Source organism: Bombina bombina, chromosome 5, assembly GCF_027579735.1.
Source record: "Bombina bombina isolate aBomBom1 chromosome 5, aBomBom1.pri, whole genome shotgun sequence".
Classification (NCBI taxonomy): domain Eukaryota; kingdom Metazoa; phylum Chordata; class Amphibia; order Anura; family Bombinatoridae; genus Bombina; species Bombina bombina.
In genome coordinates this window covers 759,175,186-759,195,622 of record NC_069503.1, presented here as the reverse complement: position 1 = coordinate 759,195,622, position 20,437 = coordinate 759,175,186, and the positions used below count along the sequence as shown (strand labels likewise).

Below are 20,437 nucleotides of genomic sequence, written 5' to 3'. Positions count from 1 at the left end.
TGTGTAAATATATTGCACTCTTTGCACCTGCAAACCACAGGATTTATGTAGAGAGGGTGAAAAAGGGAAGCTTTGTCCAATGTGCTACTGTTTTGCTAATGGGCAGACAGTAAGTTGTGTATTGTGTAAAGGAGGTGTTAGGGGGGTGTAGAGGTTGTGTGTTAGTGGCAGGGGGCTGTGCATCCAATAGGTATATGGTGACCCTGCCTCGTAGGAGAACTCGGCTAAGAAGAAAGAGAGGCAGCTAAAAGTTAAAGTGATCAGCGGGAGCTGTTTCCAGACCAGTCTCTATCCTTCAGCAGCAAGTACTAGGGGAATAGAGAGGGAGGAGGAGGAGGGAGGGGGGTTGGTTGCTGATCTTGTTTTGGGGATGGAGAGGGATCTAGCATTGTGAAAGCCTTTCCGGAAACATCCTGCACTCTCCTGTTTGAGAGACAGACACACACACACACAATGAGAGACAGCAGTGACAGGGGAACCACTACAATGCCTGACACGGTGCTGGCAGCTGGAGAACTGCTCCCAAGTTCAACCAAAGGTGAGGGGATCCCTTGGGCTACCCTGCTTGTGTTTGGGGTTAGTTAGGGGTTTGTTTTAGAAGTGGTGTGTGGTTCAAATATTAGAAAGAACTAGGGGTGGTGGATCCGAGGGACAGAAACCATACCAGGGAGGTCCTGCATGGGCTGGAGATCTTCAGTAACCCTCAAATATAGTTGTGTTTGCGAGACGTAATCAAGCTACTTTTGTACAAAGGACTTTATTTATTATTTCATTTTTATTCTCCATACGCATGATTTTTTTTTCCTAGTTTTTTGTAGTTGGTATTTTTGCTATTCTAGCGGGTGCAATATACACACACACACACACACACACACATATATATATATATATATATATATTGCAAGTTTGCCTATATTGGAGCTATTTATAGGAGACACTTGTCATTGTACATTATACACGTGTTGGGGGCAGCAGGGGAATATGTCCCATCCTAGCTGGCATAAAGGACATTGTTTTCTACATTATCTCAGCACTTACACGTGAACTTCCTAACCCCATTGTCTAGAGTCACAACAATGTTGCAGTATACACCAGTTTTTCATGTCAGCAGCAGATATGAACATAAGTAGTATGTACACTCACACACATCCCCAAAAACAATTTGTCATAGAAAATTTAGATCACTTTCGTTTTGTTTCAGTGTGACATTTTTCTTTAGGATTATGCTAAACACCAAACAAATAAGCAATGCATTTTCTGATAAAACATTTATATAAAGGGGAAAAACATCTGGTCAAGGAAGGCCTTTGTAATGTCCTTTGACTTTAGCTATCTAAAGATTTTTTAAATATCATTATTAATATTCTTCATTAAAAACATGTCATTGTCAGGATTCTGAGATTTCTGAATTTGTGGAAGAAAGAAACTGTTCCATGCAAGCTGTTTTAAGTTTAAGAGGAAGCCTTATCTGTAGAGAGTGCCACAAGAGATTAGAATAGGAGATATGTTAGACAGAAACGCTTGCATATGGTGTGTAGATTAAGGGTAAAGGATCTTTTTGTCATGGAAATGTTTTTTTGTTTACTTCATCACAGCATTTCTCACACTTGGTTTGTTTTGTATTGCCCTCGATGACTACATGATCAAATGAATGGGGCTATTTCTGCAGAATGAGGAAGACAGCATTTCCATCAAAAGAACTACATTGCATCTCAGCGAAGAGTTATAAAGCTTGATTCTTGTGATTTTTGAATAACCTAAAATTGTCTTTCACATTAGTTTGAAAGCAAAACAATTATAAATACATATAAAATGTGTCACTGCTCTGCCAACCTCATTTTAATGACTGAAGAATAAACTATAGAATTGTTGCACTTTTAGTAATTTAATTTCTTTAAGTTTAAAAGTATTAAAGTATATGAAAATGTAGCTTTCATCTGGTAAAACATTTTTTTAAAATGTTTCCTCTATAGTTTAGTTTATTTTATATTGCAAAACACTACCCTTGAAATGAAAAGTAAATTTGTTTGTCTAATATTCATAAGGTTGAATCATTTCCCCTTTATGTTCAGGAGTAACACAATTGTTATTATTATTGTTTTTAGTTAATATTTTGTTTTATGCTTGTCTGTCTGCTATGTTATAGGTCACAAAGGCAAAACATACATCAATAACAATTTATTTTTATGAGGAAAAACACATATTTTCTATAGTTTGGTTTGAGACTTTTAAAATATATTTTAAGAGCTTTAAATTTTAATTTATACTAGTGATAGTATATAGTAATGGTAATTATTCCCCCCCCCCCCAAAAAAAAAAAAGTGTATAAAATATAGTTTTCAGACAGAGAAATAAAATATGCATGTACATTGTAATGTTTCTTGTAACAATTTCTAATAGTATTTTCTCTTATTGAATAAGGGCTGCATGATTTTTAAATTTCTGCAATACTATTTTTATTAGCAAAGTGAATTAAATATAGAATATCATACTAAAGTGTATGCATTATTTTGTTTAACAGTTTAATACTTAACGAAAAATAATTCTTTTTTTAAGTAGTGGATTGCAAAGAACAGGCTTTTCTTGAAGGTTAAATTATTAGCTGTATTTGAAGAATAGTTTTACATAATCTATTGTTACAAAATAATCAGTAATGGGTAATAGTGTTAGACAGGGCTAAGTATGAATGTGTAAATTATATTTAACATGGAATTGAAATATTGTAAAATTAATCTTAACATTTCTTAAATGTATAAATAAATGTAAAATATATTTGTTATTCTAAAGCAGTTGAGGAAACACCGACAATATGTCCTAATATTCATTCTTTTGTATTCAAAAAATCTATATGTGTGCGTGAATATATTGTACACCATTCAGTTTCCATATACACAACATAAAATGGTAAATCAGTTTGTAAAAACACATTTGTTTTTCAATTTACAGTGGTTATTTGTTGGGTAGTTACAATGAAATGGTTGCAAGATATTTCAGACAGAGCAGAAATTAAACAATTTAACTTGCACTATTTTTGTGTATTTGTTGGATGCTTGAGGTATACAGTCAAGAAATTACAGGACATATTTGAATATATGTACATTACATGGAGAGACATTTTAACTTTATTTGCGTTTTCTTCTGAGTTCGCAATGGTTAACCCTTTTTACCAAGTCTGACATAAATTTTGTCCAAAAACTTTATTGTGTACATATCTTTAGCTGTACGCTTCAGTACCACAACAACTTACCAGGCAATGGTTTAACAATATTTAGGTAAAGAAAAATATTTTTTTTCCTATTCACCATGGCATCTTTGTAAATTATTTCTACATCTGGAGTTATGTCTAGTAAAGTCCTTATACGATCTTAAGGTGACAACAATAATGAATATAGTTGATATATTTGAAGATCACACTTTGTTTGCTAAAGGTAGATGCTTCAGAAAAAAATGTAACATTTTATGTTTTTTAAATATCTAGTGAATATAAGATAATAAAGGTGCTAAGAATAGATAGGATGGGACCCCCTGTACTGACTGTCTTATATAATATAATAGTCTTCATTAAGAGAAGGTCTTAGAGAAACAAACATATATTGGTAGAGAGGCAGCTTAAAATACCGGAGACAATTTTATTATTAGAGATTATCCAGAAAATTCAGTTACAATATTTATCCAGCTTTAAAATTGAAAATTAAACAATTTGCACTGTAAGGCCTAGAGTAAATATGTTCTATGTATTTCCATTACTGCAATGAGTTATTATATAATATTCTTCACACAAACACTTAAACATGTGTGTGTTTATATGTATGTATTTGAGTGTTTTATTTTTATGGTCTATTATCATCACAAATCAAGTCCTATTAAATGTAATCAATTGTTTTTCTTTTTTTATATTCCTGAGGTGAAATAAAAAAAAAAAATCTGATAGCTTCAAGTTCTCAACTTTGAATGTTTAGTATTTAAATTATTGAATGGAACCTGTTAATGTACTGTTTCAATGCATTAATGCCCAATGCACACTAGAGATTCATTTTGTTTGGTGACATTGAAAAGGTGGGACTGCATGAAGTGCCAACAGGTTTCCAATAGCTTTTCCCTGAGGGTGGGTATTTAGAAGTGCTTTGACAAGGCTGGCTGATTTAACCTTTGCCTGTTTTGCCCTGCCAGGGGTGGCCACTAGATGTCAAGCTCATAATACAATTAGTTCATCTGTGCAGTTGACCTTGGCAGCATGGTTTACTTCTGTTCTGTTAAGTGTTAACACTAGATTTGAGTGCTACCTAGTGATTCCCGCATGGTCGCTGCATGTTATACAATCAAATACTGATTTTTTTTTAAAGAATTTATTTTCTCGCTTGTGTATTTTCATCTAGAATAAATAAATACTTATATATTTTTTTTGTTTTGTTTTTCTTTATTTATAAACTCCAAAAAATAAAATTCTCCTTATTCCTAAAATGTGTTCACACAGTGGAATCATACAAATCATAAAGATATTTTATTTCAATAGAAAAAAAAAAAATGATTTAGTATGACAAATTGTATCAATTTATTATTAATATGATTCATTATTATCTATATTGTGGGTATTTTATATTGGTAATAATATTCCTTTCTCACGAAATAGAAATATAATGTGCATGAATGTTTGTGAGCATGAGGCACGTTATTTATTTAAAAAAATAATTTATAAAAAATACTAGCAATTTAAAATGTTTATAAGTAAAATGTTACATATATTTTTAAATGATTATATGTGCATGTGTAGTTTGCACTTATGTATGTATATATATATATATATATAGAGAGAGAGAGAGAGAGAGAGAGAGAGAGAGAGAGAGATTTTTTTTAATTTGCATCTAGCATTAATAGATTATGTTTATAAATCAATTATAGGGACACATGGATTGTGTATTTTTTTAACACATAATATGACATGCTTAATTGGAACAGTGCCTAATTTGCAACTGAGCCCTCTGGCCTTTTTTTTTAATTATTTGCTGTTCCCTTACAGTGAAATCATAATTAATATGTTCTTATACAAAAACAATTTTTTACAATAAGATTATTATTAGAAAAGAAACATGAAGTGTAATAATTTTTCCTTTTACTATATACCATGAGTTCTGTACAATTCTGGATACACTTGGTGAATATTTTGTATTTTTTTAATTTTTACAAAAGAAAAAATAAATAAATCCGATTTTTTTTATATAAATTATTGAAATTCGTTAAAAATGATATATTTTTGTTAACATGTCAATTTGTATCTTTGTAAATAGCTCTCTATTCATTTGTTTATTATTACTTTTTTATATAGAGTGAATGTTGATATTTTTAAGTTACTTGGTCACTTAGTTTAGTTTTTGCTCAGTATAATTCTATGTATTTTCCAGTTTAATTCATTTTTACGTAGGGTGTAAAAATCAAATATTTATTGCAAATAATATCCTATTACTTAGTAATACATAATTTGGTGATGTAAAACCTAAGTTAGCTAAATAATACTTAAATTGTAAAATGTGTTTCCTTTTAATCCTTGTATTTGCTAATGATATTGTAGATGGCTAAGCTCCCCTCTATTTGCACAGTGTTTAAGTAGCTAATGGATTGCTTTCATGATTACAAACTGCAAATGTTAAAGAAGACAGTTGGTGACTATGCCACAGGTGGTTGTTACTTAACAAATTCTGAGATTTAGGCCACTGAATAGATTAATCTAAATATACTAGATCTTCAGCATATTCTGCATAGCAATAGTGCCCTCTACTGTTCCTTGTCATGATGTCAGCCATTGTGGTCTTTGAAAGAGGGCAAAATATTCTATTGAGTCTGGAATTTCTTCTACATTGTTGAACACAGTAGGGGTCTCTATTTGTCTCCTCCTGTTTCACAGCTTGGGCTCTGTATGTGATAATTCATCTTTCTTTATGGGAATCAATGCTATCATAAAGAGTTAAAAAAGAATGCATTTGCAAGAAAACAATTACCCTCTTACAATTTAAGAACACTCTGTAAACCTTAAATTCCTCAGAACCAAACTGAAATCCACATCATAGTCTTCACAGATCATTCTTTTCTCTTTTCTTTCAAATCACCTGTTCCTGAAAATAAAAGCTATGCATTGAGCTGGCCTGTTGTACTCACAGTCTGCTGTCAGCTCCAGTTAAATTAATTCATGCATTCATGTAGTTTTGAACATTTGTATTTTCCTGAAACCTAATGGAAATTAGCTTATTTTAGTGCAACCGTGAAGTTATAACACGTTACAAAATAGTCAAATATGGTATATTTGTTAGCTTTATCTTTGGAAAAAAATAATGCATATTGCTGGAATGTTTAACTAGGCTTTACTTTGTGCATCTTGTAATTTTTTTGTTGAGTTAATATAAAACCTGTTATCAATGGAAAAAGGAAAAAAATATATTTTGCTAGAAAATAGAAAAATTATGATTGACTTAATGACAAGATTTTCCGTAATGTAAAATTAATTTTGGTTTTGAAGTATATTTCTGTATTTGAAAATGTGATGTAATGTAACAACAGCATCTTTTCTATTGACCAAAATATATAAGCCAAACATAATACGTAAACAACTTAAATAATATACTTTTTTTTAAATAAATGTAGCTTCTAAACATTTTAGGACATATACCAGGTAAACAAAGCAGCTAGAACAATTACAAAATATGTAAGATGTACACACATAGTCAATGTTAATATAATTGAAAATAAAGAATAATACATTATAGAAACATTTTAATCCTAATGTTGGAAATTTTGAATTAATTTTTGAAGTAAGCCAGTGAATGGTGAATGTTGACAAGTATATGTAAAATAGGCCAACATGACTTCCTGCTATGTCAAACTCTGCTCTAATAAAAATAGAATTTCAAATATAAAGATTTTTATTATTATTCAAATGTTTTTGTTACATTTCTATGGAAACAAATATCACAGCAGCATGCAAACAGACAAACATATCAGTATAGCTGTTACTTTACTTGGAATTAAAAATAACACACTTTGATAATTATTTGCAGGAAAAGCATTATCATTTTTATCTTTTTGATTCTCCAGTTTTACATTATTCATTGCTTGACAAATCCTAAGAACTTCTTTTACATATTTCTATATATAAACACACTGTCTAGCTCCTAAAAATGTGCTTCTGGCTGCTCAATATTCTTGCTGGCTCAAAGGTTCAAATATATCATTTGTTAACCCCAGTAAAAAAAAAAAAAAAATCTGATATTAAACTGATCTCTAAAATCAAATTATGCTAAATATAATATTTCCTAAACTCAGAAATACAAGTGAAACATACACCACTATAAATGTGCATATGACTTTTGCAAATAGATGGGTTAGTATTGACCTCTGGGGAGGCCTAACTTAGATCAAAATGGCAAAATGTGCTGATTTTTATTGCAATCCCATGAAAGATTTGACTGGCATTTTTTGTTTTGTAAAATGAACACTAAATACAAGTATGTCTGTTGACCTATTAGCTACTAAAGTCAACTGCAGCATGTTGCTGCTATTGAATGCAGTGCAGGCCTCTTGTAGCTAAATAGTTAAGTACAATTCTTCTACTCTATACACTTTTTATAATATATAGTTGGCTTTTAATAAAATAATTTAAAAATATATTTATATATTATACATGAAAGTCGAAAGCATAACAGTTTACTCACATTTTTACCAAACTTAGGATAAAATAAATAAACAGATCCTAAATATGTATACTTACTTTGAAGTATCCTCAGTAATGCACTTTTCAACTGATTAAGCAACTTACAGTCACTTCGCCTAGCTATCCTAAAATTAAGCACAGTTTCTCTATGCAGGAAAAACTGAGCAATACTCATGATATACCATACTTTTTATATGAATTATGTATTTGCATGTGGTCCATTTTAATTAGTTGGTTCAAATTGTTTTTTCCTAACATATTTAATTTTTTTTTATGGTTAAACATTTTAGTGTTAAGAGAAATTACCTGTTGCATTACAGATGCCTCAAAATAGGCTTTTATTTAAAAAAAATAGCATCTTCAGATTTTTTCCCAAATATTTAAATTTAATGGATGTATAAGAACTGTAATGTTCTAGGGTAAACATGTAATTCATGAAATAGTGTAATAAGGTTAGCTGAAATAAGATTAAATCACATTAAATATAACTGTCTTGTAAAGGTGGAACCTAGATTTACCCCCCAACATATTTACCATAGCTGAAATATTTTTTTTTTTTTTTTTTTTTTTTTTTTTTTTTTCAAATAGTAGGCCATTAAAGACCAGGATACATTTGTCCTTTTCATATCTATTTTTTCAAGGCTTTGCTAATAAGCTATTAGATTTAAGCTGATGTTGCTGATTGTAGGTATGCGGAACAATTGGGGGGATCTGTGTGTTTAAAGGTGAGCAAGCATACTACTGTCTCACAATTAATGACGTCAACTCACTAAAATTTACAGAAAATTAAGATTACTGCATTTTGATTTTGTTTTGTTTGATAATAGAATGATCTTAGTTACTAACTTAGAATAATATATATATATATATATATATATAACAGTTGAAGTGTGTGGTTTTTATGTTTTTATTTTTTCAGTTTAAAGCTAAGATAGCCTTTGTTAATAGGTTTTTAAATAATGTTGACTCTGTCATAATTGTGTTTGGTTAATTCTTTTTGTAGTATCTGTGTAAAATATATTTAAACTTACTATTTTATTTTGCACAACAAGGTATTGATATGAACATAAAGTGATTGTTGCAATATGTTTCATTTTTAATCAAATTAATTTTTAGGAATTTAGCTATCCTAAAATATTTGAAGGCAAACAAGCATTTGTTATATTCTAATTTTGTATTTCTATTCATAATTTATAGTCCTCATATAATTTAATAATAGAAAAATTTTAGTCAGTTTATTTTTGTATTGCAATTTTTACTTTGTAATATATTAAATATATAAAACAACATTTTTATGATATAGTTTTCTACATATTTTATAAATTGTCTTTTTATAAATTTATTGCAGTGTTGAGAATTTATCAGACACTTAATGCCTTTTATTTTGTAAAATAAATGCGGACAATAGTGTTTTTTGTTGTTAATTTTTTGGGGCGTGTTTTTGAGTTAACATAATTTTCCTTGTAAATATCAAATCTGATTCTTTATGTCTATTGCTTTTTATATACTGCCTTTCGTAACAGTGCCTCACAGAAAATATTTGTTTTAGGCATAGAAAAAATAACTTGTGCTAAGATTTATTTATCTTTTTTCTATTTAAACTATCGCAGAAAAATGATATGGTAATTTAGCAAATAATTCACTGTGCATTTGCACACATTTATTTCTTATTTAACTGGAAACTTAACAGAACAAAGTGGAAGGAAAAACACTTTGTTGATTAGAATCAAATTTACCTAAAATAAATTTAAACCTAATATTTAAATAATTTCAAATATTTATTAAAATAAATACATTTATATATAAATATATATATATATATATATATATATATATATATATATATATATATATATATATAGTTTTTATTTGTTGTTGATCTTTCATTGGTAAAGTCAGATATCCAGAATAACAGTAAAAACATGTTTAAAAAAATATATCTATTGTTAAATGTAATGCTTTGCAATTTTCCACGGTAGCATTACATATAAACAGCTTCGGTTTCCTGCTGTCATTCTAAAATATTCACCCTATTTGCTGCTGCTTGTTATTTTACTTGACTAAAAAGTTATTTGTCTCTAGTAATCAGACTAGCAAAGTGAAGTTACTGAGCAATAACTGTATTCCATCTCCGCAGATTTAAAAAAAAAAGTACTTGCAATCCTATTGTATGTTGATTTGTCATTCCAACATAGCTATTTATTTGATCAGGTGTGAATTAGAATTCTGTTCATTAAACATGCTTGCTATTCAGAACAAGAGGGTATCGCAAGTCAGAGGAAGTGACTGCCTACAACAGTAATTAAACATGTGTAACCAATTAGTGGGTTTTCTACAATGGCACAAGCATATAATTTACAGAGTCTTTCTATAAGAATAGATGAAAATAGGTAGAAGAAAGTGTGTCTGAAGGCACCATACTTATGTTTAAACATGTCAGCATAAAAGTACTTTAAATGTGTAATTCATAGTTGTATTCACAAATCTCTGAACTCAATGTTTAGCAGCATAACATGTAATTTTAGTTTTCTACTAACGAAATATTGCATTTGACAACAACAATTTGTGCTGGGGAACTGGCGTATCATTGTTGCAGGTATTTGTGTGTGTGTGAACTCACTGAAAATGGTCCTTTATTTTGTGTTTGTAGCAGAATTTTAGAATAATTGTGTTTTTTTAATGTTGTTTGTGGAGTTTTAATGTTGTTTGGTATGGAATTTGATAGGATACCTTTTAAAGTGTATGTTTTACAGAACAAAGGTTAATTTATCTGTGTATTCTGACTTTCCAGCATTGTGGGTTTTTATTTAATATATCATTATTTTAACAATATCTCCATCTAATTCTATAACAAGAGCATTTTTATTCTATGTAGTAGTAATGATACGTTATTGTTTTAAAGCTAAATTTGAACGTGGTAGCATTTCATAGAAATCTTATAAGAAAATAAATATATCTTGCTGTGTACATATAGTAAATAAATCTACATAGGGAAATGCTTTGAAGCTCACTTTTTATCCTGTCAGGTGCTAATTTAAGTTTGAAAGGTTACAGATTAGTTTAGCAATGTTAACTGAACTAGCAATGGCATCTCTAATTTTGCTGGAAATTAGGAAGCATGATGCTAAAGGGGAATCCTAATGAGCCCATCAAAAGCTTGATTTGTACCCAACAGACAAGGTTGCTGTGAATTGTATGAAAATATTGGAAATCAATGACTTCTATGGAATTTCATTAGGAAGCAGTATCCACAATTGATAGAGCCTCATAATTTGATGGATTGTGCAAAGAAAATTATTAGCTGGGTGTAAGTAGTCATAGAATGCTCACATTAGGCTGGAAATTTGTTGAAGTGGGGTAATTTGTACAAAATAAAAAATATTGATTTTTTGATGTTAAAACTTCTAATGGAGAGTGGTTTGTCTTTCAGCTAAACAGCTCATGCAATCTTTTTTTTTTTTTGTTTGCTTTTAGCTGTACCTGGGGAAGGACCAGATGACGCTGATAGTGGGAATGAAAGTCGAAGTGGAAGTGAGGAAACCAATGTTTGTGAAAAATGCTGTGCTGAATTCTTCAAATGGACTGACTTTTTAGAGCACAAGAAAAACTGCACTAAAAACCCTCTTGTTTTGATTGTAAATGATGATGTAGCAGCACCAGCATCAGAAGAGTTTCCTGAGCAGTCGCCTGCAAGTTCCCCCAGTGACCAAGCAGAGAGTGAAGCTGCAGAGGAAAGTATTCCGTTAGAAAATAATGAGACTTGTGATATAAAAGAGGCAGAAAAGGAAGAGGAACCTATGGAGGTTGAAAACACTGAAGAGAAACCCTATCAGAGTCCAGAGACCTCAAACAACGCTACTCCTCTACCTCAGATTCCTGAACCACCTTCCTTGACTAATTATAATATGCCAAACACTAATGTTACCTTAGAGACTCTACAAGGTACTAAAGTGGCAGTTGCACAGTTTTCACAAAATATGCGATGTGTAGGTGGTGTAAATGCTGCAGCTACAGCAATGGCAATCCCCATGATTTTAGAACAGTTAATGGCATTACAGCAGCAACAAATACACCAGCTGCAACTGATTGAGCAGATTCGTAGTCAAGTGGCTCTAATGAATCGCCAGCCACTACGTCCTCCTTTGAACCCTGCAGTTCCACCTCCGAGTGCTCCAGTTCCTGCTTCCAATCAGCTTCAGGGTTTTGCTGCACATTCAACTCTCCAGTTAACATCTGTGGTTCCACCTACACTTGCAGGACCTGCTCCCATCAGTCAGCCACCTGCTCTGGAAAACCCACAGCATATGTCACAGCCTACTTCTGGAGCAAGTACCCCAACCATTCCTTGTTCTGTCTCTTCTGCACCAACAGAATCTAGCACATCATTATCAAACAATATAAAAGCAGCTTCAGTAGCCCCTAGTCCTGTATCCATTGCTACAAGCATTCCAACGCATCCACAAAGTTCCTCAACACCTCCATCCACTGGACATGGGAATGTCCTCACCTCATCTTCCAGCTTGCCAAGCCCCCTTCTACCTCAGAGTTCATCAAGCAGTGTAATCTTCCCCAACCCACTTGTCAGCATTGCTGCAACAGCTAATGCATTAGACCCCCTTTCTGCACTCATGAAGCACCGCAAGGGAAAGCCACCAAATGTATCAGTATTTGAAACCAAGTCGACCTCCGAAGATCCATTTTTTAAACATAAATGCAGGTTTTGCGCCAAGGTTTTTGGAAGTGACAGTGCTTTGCAAATTCACTTACGTTCTCACACTGGTGAAAGGCCTTTCAAATGTAACATATGTGGGAATCGTTTTTCCACAAAAGGAAACCTAAAGGTTCATTTTCAGAGACACAAAGAAAAATATCCACATATTCAGATGAATCCGTATCCTGTTCCAGAATACCTTGACAATGTACCTACTAGCTCTGGAATTCCATATGGAATGTCACTTCCTCCTGAGAAACCAGTTACAACATGGTTAGATAGCAAACCCGTGTTACCAACCATTCCAACTTCCATTGGATTGCAACTTCCTCCCACAATCCCAGGTGTTAACAACTACGGAGATTCTCCAAGTATGACACCAATGAACAGATCCCCCCAAATGCCATCTCCTGCTTCTAGTGAATGCAATTCTTTATCACCAATCATACATAATTCTGTAGAATCCCCACAGCCTATACAGACAGTAACTGCTATCACCAAAACAGAACCCATTATTCTGCCACCTACACCTGCTAGATTAAGTGAACAGCCATTGCCAGCACAAATATCCACTCCTGTTACCACATCAGTCCCTACTGTTACAGATACCAGTATTTCAACAAGCCTCCCAAACTCTGTGCTTCCATCCATGTCTGACCAGTTCCAAGCAAAATTTCCATTTGGTGGTCTTCTGGAGTCTATGCAAACATCAGAAACCTCAAAACTACAACAACTAGTAGAGAACATTGATAAAAAAATGACAGATCCAAATCAATGTGTCATTTGTCACAGAGTTCTGAGCTGTCAGAGTGCTCTCAAAATGCATTACAGAACACATACAGGAGAAAGACCATTTAAATGCAAAATTTGTGGACGTGCTTTTACTACTAAAGGTAATTTAAAAACACATTTTGGTGTTCATCGTTCAAAGCCTCCACTAAGAGTTCAGCATTCATGTCCCATTTGTCAGAAAAAATTTACCAATGCTGTTGTTCTGCAGCAACATATTCGTATGCATATGGGTGGACAAATTCCAAACACCCCTTTACCAGAGGGCTTCCAAGATGCAATGGACTCTGAGCTTTCTTTTGATGACAAGAATCTTGAAACAATGAGCAACTACGATGATGAGTTTGATGATAATTCTTTAGATGATGATATAGACTTAAAGGAGACTGCAAATGACTCTAATAATCCACTTATACCATACTCTGGGTCATCACCTGCCTCACCACCTACTGTCATTTCAAGTATTGCTGCTTTAGAAAATCAAATGAAAATGATTGACTCTGTAATGAGTGCTCAGCAATTTATTAGTTTAAAAAACATAGAAAATGGATCTGCAGAAAGTGATCACTTGAGCAATGATTCCTTGTCTGCTGTAGGGGATATGGAAAGCCAGAGTGCAGGGAGCCCTGCCATGTCAGAATGCTCTTCATCCATGCAAGTTTTGTCTCCTGCTCATAGTCACAGTGAAAGTAATAGATCCAAATCTCCAAATATAATCAGTCAAGAAGAGCCATCAGAAATACAGCTCAAAACAGAAAAGCCAGAAAGTCCTTTACCTGTTCCTGATAATGAAGGTGCACTGGATCTGACGTCAACCAATCCTGGACGACCAGTCATCAAAGAAGAGGCTCCTTTTAGCCTGCTGTTCCTGAGCAGAGAACGTGGTAAGTTTAAAAGTACTGTTTGTAATATCTGTGGCAAGCCTTTTGCTTGTAAGAGTGCATTGGAAATTCACTACCGCAGCCATACTAAAGAACGTCCATTTATTTGTACAGTCTGCAATCGTGGGTGTTCTACTATGGGTAATTTAAAACAGCACTTGCTGACACACAAATTGAAAGAGCTCCCATCACAGTTATTTGAACCCAACTTTACTCTAGGTCCCAGCCAAACAACTACTAGCCTGGTCACCAGCACCGCGCCTGCCATGATCAAAATGGAAGTGAATGGCCACCTGAAGCCGTTATCATTGAGTGAAGGTCCTCATCTTTCAGCTGGAATCCAGGTTCCTGCTGCTCCACAGACATCGATGAGTCCAGGCATGAATCCTATGCTGGCACCCCCACCACGACGAACTCCAAAGCAGCACAACTGTCATTCGTGTGGGAAGACCTTCTCCTCAGCAAGTGCACTACAGATACATGAACGTACTCATACTGGTGAAAAGCCATTTGGTTGCACAATCTGTGGTAGAGCATTTACCACAAAAGGGAATCTTAAGGTAAGGTGAAATCTCTACAGTGTTACAAAAGAAAACATAAGGATTTCGGAAAAAGAACTGTCAGTTCTGTTACCTTTACTAAGCATTAGCAGTAAATGTCATTGCCATTTCATGATGCATATGACATAAAATGTTCGAAATGCTGCCAAATATTAAAATATTTATTTGTGCCCCCAAATGCTTTGACAGTATGAGAACACTGTATGCACGTGTTGCAGATGAGCCTTTGGCTATTATTTCCTGTATGAATCATTTGCATTTAGCTATGTAAATTATGTTCAATTCAACAGGTGCTTCTGAATACATTCTTATTACGAGTGATATGAAATTATGACGGTCAAACGAGTAGGGGAAAAATATCACTATGTCACTAATTATATGGAAAGCGACATGGTATGTAATGACAATGACATGCATCCTCTTGGCCTTAATTTCTGTTTAAGTGCTGTTTAGAATAACTGTGATTCTAAAGCACAGTTGATAGGTGCAGCAAAATCATAATGGCTGAAATATTACTTCAGATGATTGCAATATTGCATAATAAAAAGGGCATTTTCTATCTGATTGTATTGGCATGTTAACATTTTCTCTTTCTTTTCTTGCAGAATTATAATATGTGGATGTTAGATAATGATTTACAGCTGTATAATTATTATTATTTTTTCAGAGATTTACAGCTTTTTTTTCTTGTTTACATATTTTAACCCTTTTTCATATGCAGCTCTGTGATATAATTGGTGTTTTTATTTTAGTAAGAATTGAACATGAGGAAAATGTCTTCAATACATATGTTATGCTACAGTGACAATTCACCAAGATACGTTTTTAACTGTTTTTAACAAATCAGTTCCTTATGATAACATATGGATTTTAGAGATTTTTCTCACTGGAAAGATCTTTAATTCTTGATTAATCTAATGGTGTATAACTGAATCAAAGGTTGTATTACTAATAAATGTATAGTCTAATATATAGTTATAAGAGGCATAGTCAATAAACATGTAGCAAACTGTTTGATTAATCACAAAAACCAGGACAGTGCAGTTTTTCAAATTTTACTTCTGGCTGCTATTTTTTTGGACTATTTTATACTAACTATTTACCCATACCTTTGCCTTGCTTCTAAAATCTATAGCTCTTAATATGTATTACTCACTTTTCTTTTTGCTGGTTCCTAAATTTGATGAAAATAAATAAATAACCATTTGCCTAGTATTACTTTGCTTGCTGGAAGGGCTAAACACATTCTGAATAAACATATGCAAAATGGGTTAATTTGCCCTTACCCTAAAACAAAATAGTATTAAAAACAGATATAATTAATGGCGGAAAATAATATATCAGCTATTGTATTTTAAAATCTAATTGACTGAAGCCGTTTGTTTTGTGTTGTAGGTTTAGTAGCTCAGGGAAGCGTTCATGAAAACAAACCTAAAAACTAAAAAGCCGACATAAATATATTGTTAGCTTGCCATTTAGCCAGCTGTTTATATAGTACAGACAGATATTTAGATAGATAGATAGACGAATAGATAGATGGATAGATAGAGATCTATATATAAATATATAGACATATAGTTTAATATATATATATATATAAATAAATACAGTATATTTATATATATATATATATATATATATAGAGAGAGAGAGAGAGAGAGAGAGAGAGAGAGAGATAGTTTTAATTATTTTATTTAATTAAAATCCTGACGAAAAAAAATAAATCATAATTTTAGATTTGCTTTTCCCTCATTAACATGTGCATGTAATATTGCAAAGATTTTTTTTTTTTTAAATAGAAGCTGAATATTGACAGCCATTTTAATAGTGTTTGCACCTGGTTAATGCTAAATATTTTTTTACTGTTTAGTATTAAATAATAAATATTCTTGATATAGTGGGTTCATCACTATTGCCAACTCCCTCTAGGTATGAGATACTTTTATTCGGCCATCTGGATGTGGAACACCGTATGGCTTGTCTTGTTTCATGAAGACATACCATAGGTTTTCTTTTAGCCCCCTATACCCTGTTTGTGAACATTAATGTCTTTGTTCTACAAAATACCTGTGTAGAACTGTACAATATTACTAATAAGCTATGTGCAGCACAACTGTGCATTTTTATATATTTTCATCAGGTGCACAATATATTTTGACTTTCAGAATGTTTGTGGTGACAAGCAATAACCATAGGCCTTACAGCGCAATATCAGACAGATTTTTATGTGTAATGATCTACATAACTTCTAGAAAATACATAAAAAAAATACATTACTAAACTTGTGAATGATGATCTCTGGCTATATTATTACATTTAAAAAATAAATAGAAGCAATTTGATTCTGTTAAATATATTTTAGTCCATGGTGTGTGTACAATTGGTTACCCCTTAACATTAGAATAAGCATAAATGTGTCCATTTAAATAGTTATATTGTTGGACTTATTTAAATAATATTTATTTAATAATGTAGTAGACTTTTGAATATAATTTGATAGAATAAAATATTCTATTTATTTCTGTTACCACTGTACATTTAATTTATTTTATTCATGTAATACTGGATGTACTTAGTTCTTTTCTTTTGTTTCTCTCTTTTTTGTGTGTTATGCTCATAGGTCCATATGGGAACACACATGTGGAATAATGCTCCTGCAAGACGTGGTCGACGCCTTTCTGTAGAGAACCCATTGGCTTTGTTAGGAGGCGATGCACTTAAGTTTTCAGAAATGTTTCAGAAGGATTTAGCGGCTCGAGCAATGAATGTTGACCCCAGTTTTTGGAACCAGTACGCTGCAGCAATCACAAATGGACTTGCCATGAAAAACAATGAGATTTCTGTTATACAGAACGGAGGCATTCCACAGCTCCCGGTGAGTTTAGGTGGAAGTGCAATCCCACCATTAGGCAATATTTCCAGTGGAATGGACCGAGCACGTACAGGCAGCAGCCCTCCAATACTTAGTCTGGACAAAATGAACTCAGAATCTATTGTAAATCGACCTTTCACAAGGTTTATTGAAGAGAATAAAGAAATAGGCATAAACTAATTACATTAAAGACTTGGACCAATCCTCTTCAAATTTGTACAATTTTGTGTACAGTTTTTTTGAACTTATTTCACAGTTTCCTAACCCAAATGCCTACTGTTGTTTTGCCCATAGCAGAAATGTATAGTCTTGTGGATGCAGAAGAGATGTTTTGCAAGATCTGCATGGTACTCCTTTCAGCAGTTACACTAACTGTTACATTTGACTTTTAACTTTTAGTTAATGACTGTTTATTGGATAACAAGCTTACAAAAGTTGCAAAAAGCCACACCACAAAACGTTTCCTACTAATGAAATTGAATGATACACTCAGACTTTATCATCCAACAACTTTACTGGTTTTGTTCACATTAGATATAAACTTGAAATCTGTTTTTAAGGAGCCTAATACTAAATAATTTAGTACACCCCAATGCTGTGTATTACTACAGTGACCATGTCTGTACTATTTATAATAACGTTATGCGGGTATCCAACAATATTCAAGCCCCGTCCTTAAATGGATTTTTGTATAGCAAGGTACATTTGACTTTGTGACTTTTTCTTAGCAAGTTTTGTTTTGCTATAATCCAGTGATGTTTATTCCAATGCAGGCAAAATTGTGGCATTTTTTTGGGAAGATAGCATGCTTTACATGTGCAAGTATCTGTCGGTAACAAACTTTTTATTTAAATATTTGTAGCTGCTATGTGGACAGTTGTTCGATAAAAATGCAAAAATTTTGTGTGGAGACTAGTTCAATTGTTGGAAAGCAAGTTACAGGAAAAAAAAAAATCTTTTTACTCTAAATTATTCACACCATAGGAAGCTGTGAGTCAAATCTTCATGTTATCTTTGCTGTACAATAAAGGGTAATGTTTGTATAATGTGCTTGCAAACTCTTAATTTATACTATTGCACTTTTAGTAATTTGTATTAGGGAAATTGTCTTTTATTTGAATCATGATGAACAAAGATGTAAAACTATTTTATAAATAGCCATTTGGGTCAAATGTGACCAAAGTAAAACTACAACAAAAACCTGAGAGTTTCTTTGTTTTGTCCAATTTTTAATTTGTGTTTAGAAAATAGCAAAGATGGCAGACTGAATGCATCCAGGGGTCCGCAGCTGTGCGTGATACATTGCAATGCTGATTATTCCTGTGTGAAGTCAAATGGATTTAATTCCTTAACCATACTCCCTACTCCAATGGTGCTTAATGCTAATGCCAGTTATTTGTTCCTGTGGTATATAAGGATACAATATTTATAAAGGCTTAATATTAAATATGAAACAGATAATACATTATGAGACACGTACACTCTTTTTATAGTATTGATTCAAGCTTGAGAAATAGATAAGCGGCCATGTTAACTCCTTAAGTGCCAGGCAGTGGACAACACATTTCTGTGCAGTTAATTATGTCTCTCGCAGTAAAGGTAAATCGTATCTAATAGCTTGGTAAAAAGAAAGCACTATATGGTACAGTAGCCATTTATTTTGCAATTCTTTGTTCTTTGCAACAGTCAAGTCCAATCTATGTTTTTTAATTATAATGTCATTTGAGATTTTTTCCTATTTAACTTAAAAAGATATTGCACAAGCCATATACTATTACTAACAGTTATGTTAGGCATATATAATACAGATTTTAGTTTTTCACTAAAGCACAGTTGTCCTATTTAGTAATTACTGCAATGCCACTATAATCCGTAGCTCTGACATTAAAGATGTTAGCCAAACTTGTAAAGCAAATCTCATAAGCTACCTCATTTGTGTATTAGTATTATGAAAGATTTTTAAAGTCTAATATTTTATTAAAAACAAAAAACTGTAATCTGTCTTGTAGTTTTCACACTACAGTGTTAGGGTGTGGGTTAAATACAGGATAAATATATTCTGGTGTAAAAATTTTTTTTAAATGTGGCTTTTTAATTTGTATATTTACAACATTCCAAACAATGGATCTGTTTTATATGCAGGGGAAGTTATAAACAAGTAAAATGCTTTATACTCCAGTTTTATTAAAAAAAAAATGCACATAGTGACAGTAGCAGTAAATAAGGATGAGATTGGTTACTGAAATGAAAAATTGAAAACTCTTGTTTAAAGTTGCTGTAGTCCAACATCTGAACATTTTTATTATTATTTGGTTCTTTCTAGTATTATTTCATCCACAAAATGATGTATTTAATTTAAATAAATATTGTAAAAATATTGTAAATATAACAATACAACAAGATGGACCCAGATTGTGTTTAACGCTTGGCAGATCCTCTCTGCATGGAATAAGATATATTTTGTGTATGCAAGGAATCTCCAGAATAAGGTGGGTATTGTATTGAAGTTTTCATTTTTTTAACCCATCTTGCTGCCATGTTATACAAGTTAACTTTAATGGATGTCTTAGTCTTTATTTTTGTCATATGGAAATGAATAGAATTGCAGGGTGTAATATTGTTGCTCACATCTGTACCTTAATTATTATAGAAAATGCAGCAGACTAAATAGAACATGAATATTTAAGATAACCAACACACTAAGTCTTTAGGGATGCAGTAACCAGAAAAAAAGAAATAGTATATAATACTCCGTTAAAAGGGCACATGTAATTCTGACTTTAGCTTTTTTGCTTGTTATTTTGTGGGAATCAGTTACAGAACAATAGGTTAATGTATGGAAAGGCCTAAGCCTAGAAAGACTAATCTGAAGGAGTAACAAGCAATCAGTCACCCATGACTGAGTCGTTTCGCACATGAATAGCA

At 32.4% G+C, this 20,437-nt stretch overlaps 1 protein-coding gene across 1 annotated transcript; it reads left to right on the top strand.

Annotated features, from left to right (window-relative positions):
* Positions 1-486: 486 nt before the first annotated feature.
* SALL3 (spalt like transcription factor 3) lies at positions 487-18,558 on the top strand. The gene is made up of 4 exons (XM_053715847.1): positions 487-538; positions 11,174-14,083; positions 14,300-14,640; positions 17,261-18,558. The coding sequence occupies exons 1-4, from the start codon at positions 487-489 to the stop codon at positions 17,690-17,692; spliced, it is 3,735 nt and encodes a 1,244-aa protein (XP_053571822.1). The 3' UTR covers positions 17,693-18,558.
* The last annotated feature ends 1,879 nt before the right edge of the window (positions 18,559-20,437 follow it).

What these genes read in the sequence shown, in the direction of transcription:
- SALL3 (XM_053715847.1), top strand. Translation starts at nt 487, where the DNA reads ATGCCTGACACGGTGCTGGCAGCTGGAGAACTGCTCCCAAGTTCAACC. An exon ending in GTTCCTGAGCAGAGAACGTG is followed by an intron (nt 14,084 to 14,299) that starts GTAAGTTTAAAA and finishes ACTTTACTCTAG; the next exon opens with GTCCCAGCCAAACAACTACT. An exon ending in CCACAAAAGGGAATCTTAAG is followed by an intron (nt 14,641 to 17,260) that starts GTAAGGTGAAAT and finishes TTATGCTCATAG; the next exon opens with GTCCATATGGGAACACACAT.